The sequence below is a fragment of the Miscanthus floridulus genome, chromosome 18 (assembly GCF_019320115.1).
Source record: "Miscanthus floridulus cultivar M001 chromosome 18, ASM1932011v1, whole genome shotgun sequence".
Lineage (NCBI taxonomy): Eukaryota > Viridiplantae > Streptophyta > Magnoliopsida > Poales > Poaceae > Miscanthus > Miscanthus floridulus.
In genome coordinates this window covers 24,814,858-24,819,694 of record NC_089597.1, presented here as the reverse complement: position 1 = coordinate 24,819,694, position 4,837 = coordinate 24,814,858, and the positions used below count along the sequence as shown (strand labels likewise).

Genomic DNA, 4,837 nt, shown 5'->3' with positions numbered 1-4,837 from the left:
CGGCATGCTCCACAGACGTCGAGCTTGCAGAAGGCCTCCCTGCGCTCGCCGTCCGACTTGTTGCCGAGCACCAAGCTCTAGTGTTCGGCAAGGATTCCGTCGTCGCGGTACGCCAAGCTTGGCGAGCAGCGCGGCGACGAGCTGGTGGCGCTGCTCCTTGCGCTCCTCGCCATGCGCGCGCCAGGCGTCCTCGCGCTCCCGCCATCTCCCCACGAGCGCGAGGCGCTCCTCGCCGAGCGCGACCACGGCGGCACGCCACTCCTCCTCGCGCGCGCGGCGCTCGGCCCCGCCCTGCTCCGCGGCCCTAGCAGCCCAGCCTGGTGCTCGCGGGGCACGCTGCGGCCGGTCTCGCCGTCGACGATGTCGACCTCGGGCATGCCGGGCGTGCGCACGCCCTGCCTCGCCTTGAGCCGTGCGCGCTCCAACGTGGGCAGCTTGTTCCACTCCCGCTTCCACGCGCAGCGCACCACACCAGCACCATCGTCTCGGTCAGCCCGTACCCGTGGGTGACCTCGAAGCCGATGGACTCGGTGTGGTGCAGCACGGCGGCCAGCGGCGGCGCGCCAGCGGTGAGAATGCGCACCTTCCCTGGGAGCAGCAGCCGTCTGGCGTGCGGGGCGTTGGCCAGCATGTTGAGCACGACGAGGAAGGAGTGCTAAGGCAGAAGATGACCCTGGTAGGGTGTTTTTTATAAAAAAATTATCCTAGTCATCGTTCTCCCAAGGGGTATGGACCTGCCATGCATGGCTTAACAAGTTTATGGAAACAAATTTTAATTTTAAGAGTTCATAGACCTAAATGACACATAGCCATAAGTTTAAGAGCCGCGCGGTGAATTTAACTGTAAAACTAATGTATCTAAAAAAAGTTCAAAACATCGTATATAATTTATAAATAGAGGGAGTACTTAGTTCACCGGGACAAAAGTGACAGTGAGTGTTCAGGATCATGAAGACCAGGAACTAAAATAAGGTACAGGTACTACTACTACCTAGCGTGTGTTAAGGTGCAGAATCCTCGATCATTTTAGCGTCCATGCCTCCATGACAATGGCATGGCTCTGATCGATCTCCTACTGGTATGGTCCGTGGGGCGGGCCGCCAAATGGCGGAAACGTCAGGTGCGGGTCGTCGAGCTCAGCCTGGTGGTGGAAGAGTGACGAGTAGTCGAACGCGGCCGGGGCGGTGATCGCCCTGGTGACGACCTCGCCGAGCTCCGACGACTCCGCCCCGCGCATGCGCGCCCCCGGAGCCTCATAGTCGTAGATGTCGGCGTAGCAGCTCCCGCCCACCACCACCGGGTGCGGCGCAGGAAAGTGACTCGACGCGGGCGGCGAGAAGGCCGCGGCGGGGTTGTCCGTGGCCTCGCCGGCTTGGTGGAACGGCGGAACGGAGGGGAAGGGGAAGGACGCGGCCGGCGCGGAGGCGGGGCCGCGGTCGTGGTCGTGGAGCCCTGCCGTCTCCACCTTGAGGACGCGCTTGAAGCCCATCCCCAGCAGCTGCATGCTCGGGTCCTGCTGCTGCTCCAGCGGCGCAGGCGGCGGCGGCGACTGGCTCCCGGCGCCGTGCGCGGTGGCGGCCACGGTGGCGCGCTGCTTCTGGTGGCAGGTGTGCTCGCCCTGGTACGTGACGTCGAACACGCAGAGGTCGGTGTCGGAGCGCTGCACCTGCTTCGTGGCGGCGCACGCATGCGCGGTGCGGTACGTGCACCGGTAGTAGCCCCTGCAATGCAACAGCAGCAGCAGTAGGTGTCAGTACCAGACATCAAAACTTCTGTCACATGAATCGATCGAATTGCTTCGCTACGAAATTCGTGCAGAATTTCTCGTGAGATACGATTCACCAAAAACAGAGGCCGCTACAAAACACGTTGTGCTTATGAAATTCATCTGCATCGTCAAGTTTTCGGTGTTGATGGTTGAGGGTTTTTACCTAGGAAACTTGGCGCCGAGGATGTCCTTCTGGCCGTACTTTCTCCAGCTGAAGCCGTCGTCCGGGGTGGCCTCCAAGCTTGCATCTGGCACTCGGAATTTCGCGGTCCATCTTGGTAGACCTTTCCTGTAGGATTCATGACCAGGAAAACGAGTGGGGTCAGTCAGATGTTCAGATCTTTTTTGTGTTGACTTGCAAATGCTCTGTATTTGACGAGTGTTGATGCCTATGATCCCAAAAACATGTTGTTCCCTTTTTTGACCAAACAACCATAGGTCCCATAGCCTATGACTATGACCAAGATGCTACCACCAATTTACAGCTTGTTCGTTTCAGCTAAAATGGTCGTGAATTATTACTGTTGACTGATTTTGTGTTACAAAAAAATACTGTTCTGGCTTATAATCCACGATTATTTACGACTCAGCGAACAGGCTGTTACTCTATGTAGTAGTACATGAGGCAGTATATGATAACTAATTCTTCATGCTGTTAGGTACCTTTCCAAGATCCTTTTCAGATTTACTGAGGAGTAAAGTAGTCTGTTGACTTACTGCCTATATATGACAGAGTAGAATAGTGCGATTTTCCTAAAAATATAGTTTCGTATGCTATACGCCTATACTTATACGTCAGCCTCTGAGATAACATGAACACCGCGTACCGTTGCTTCCAGGATTCTGTGATCATATTAATCCTAACGCAATAATATATCCACCAGAACATACTCTATTCGTTCTAAATTATAAGAAATTTTAATTTCTTAAATATATTATTTTCATTATATATTTAAGTGCATATTGATATCTGTGTATAAAAATTAAAATATCTTATAATTTAAAATGGATGAAGTAACGTAGTACGTAGAACGTTTGTATGGGATAGCTTTTGGCACTACACCCACGTTTCTATCACTTAGGGTACAGTACCTTTGTTGCCTATTGCACGCGTCCTTAATCCTCTGTTTCTTTTCTTAAAAGGAAAAAAAATCCTCTCAAATAAAGCTTGTTTTGTGGAAAGTGATTTCTGAATATGCCTGGTGTATCTGTCTGACAGTGGCGTTACCACGAAGTATTGTGCACTATTACGTAGGTGTTGTCTCCTAATTTGGTCTAAAGTCTAAACACACAAAACGTGCTGCCTGTGATGATCAAGCCTTGAGACGCGTGTGCAGTGTGCCACATCGCTGGACTACCAGAATTGAAAATTTGAGTTTTTGTTTTAAAAAAGAAAAGAAAAGTGAGTAAATAATGTTTCGCATATGTGCTGAAAATGGTACAATTGTTGGAAACTGTACAAATTCACATACATGAACGTGCTCAGCTTCAAAGAATATCAAACTCTGTAGGATCTAGGTGATATCGTTTTCTATATGCATGAACGTGAAAATTCAAGTTCAGAGTCAGTCAACTCTAAAAGATATGACAAAAGGAATTAGGAGCAATTGCACTGCAAAGACGTCTCGTGCTAGTTCTATTGTTCCTGAATTTTTATGTGTATATATGCTTCATAAACGGAGTCGAGTCTGAACTTGCATATTTGCATGAGCATAGAACATGACCATACCTGTGTAAAGTTTCAATACTTTGCGAAGTTTCAAAGTATGTTTCCGATGAATTTGCATACGCGTAGTTTTCGATTTTTATGCCATTTGACCCTACGATGCATGCATGCATGCACCCGGCAAACCTTTTCCAGTGGCGAAGTTTGGCACCTCATTAATTTGGCGCGCGGCACGTACGTATGGGTACGCAGGTTTTGAATTTGAAAAAGAAAAAAAAAGTGAACGCAACGCACCTTCTCTTGCACATGCTCTGGCGCTCCTGCACCTCTGTCCCGACCGTCGTCCCGCCGGAGCTCTCGTCCGCCGACCGCGGCGAGTCGGAGCGGTCGGTGCCCCGCGACGACCCCGGCGCGGCGGCCTCGATGGCCCTGGCGGCGGCCGCCGCCTTCCCGAGCGTGCACTGCAGCCGCCGCGCCGCGCCCCTGTAGTGCTCCGCGCGGGAGGACCAAGGGTCGTCGGCGGCCATCATCTCCCCGAGCTGGCGCGCCTGCTCCTCGCCGTCGGCGAGGAGCGTCAGGAGCGTCTGGATGCTCCCTGCTTCTGCTCCCGCGCCGTCTTGCATGGCTGGCGCGCTCTTGCTTGCCGGTTGCCGCCTAGCTCTCGATCTGCAGTGCAACAGACACTGATTCTACCGACCGGCGCTCCAGCGACTGCTTTGTGATGATTCTTGGATGATGATATAACACCTGGTTGCTGATCTGTATGAACAGTATTTCAGCAGCGAGGATGAGCTGGTGATGGAGGCAGAGAAGAACAGCTCGGATGCGACGACGACGACGCGGCACGGCAGTGACCGACTTGAAGAGCGAGGCTGGCAGGGCGGAGCAGCGGGAGGACCATGACAAGTTCAGAGAAACAGATGAGAAACACACAAGGTGACCTCAAGTGGCGATATGAACACAGAAGAAGGATGTATATATATGAACAGGTGGCTTCTCGGCCAAGAATGGCGGCAACCAACGACAATGATCACGAAAGCTTGCAGTTGGGTAGATATATATATGCAGGAGAGGAGAGGGAGAGCAACGGAGAAGACGAAAAGAAGGTGGCATGCAATGCTTGTTCCGGAGAAGGGAGGGGATACTAGCAGTAGCAGTTATTATTATAGTAGAGTGTTGTCTGTGATTCGAAGGCCATGAATCTACTGCAGGCCTGCAGCACTTGTGTCTTGTGGTATTCTAGACGTTGGTGGGAGGGAGAGCACGTTTGACCGGTGGGAACGGGAAATGAAAGTGAGTGAGCGCTTGTTTAGTTTTCACCTTAAAACTTTAAGTCGTGTCACATCAAATATTTAGATACATAAATAGAGTATTAAATATAGATTAAAAAATAAATAACTATA

At 51.7% G+C, this 4,837-nt stretch overlaps 1 protein-coding gene across 2 annotated transcripts; it reads right to left on the bottom strand.

The window, feature by feature from the left end:
* Window positions 1-902: 902 nt before the first annotated feature.
* Window positions 903-4,539, bottom strand: LOC136523152 (transcription factor WRKY19-like). Of its 2 annotated transcripts, XM_066516933.1 has the most exons (4): window positions 4,182-4,539; window positions 3,729-4,100; window positions 1,932-2,057; window positions 903-1,721 (listed from the first exon to the last, which is right to left on the bottom strand). In XM_066516933.1, exons 2-4 carry the CDS (start codon window positions 4,055-4,057, stop codon window positions 1,073-1,075), a joined length of 1,104 nt encoding a protein of 367 aa, XP_066373030.1. In that variant the 5' UTR covers window positions 4,058-4,100; window positions 4,182-4,539; the 3' UTR covers window positions 903-1,072. The 2 variants fall into 2 exon arrangements, with proteins under 2 accessions (XP_066373030.1, XP_066373029.1); XM_066516932.1 differs by having other exon boundaries at window positions 3,729-4,539.
* Between the last annotated feature and the right edge of the window lie 298 nt (window positions 4,540-4,837).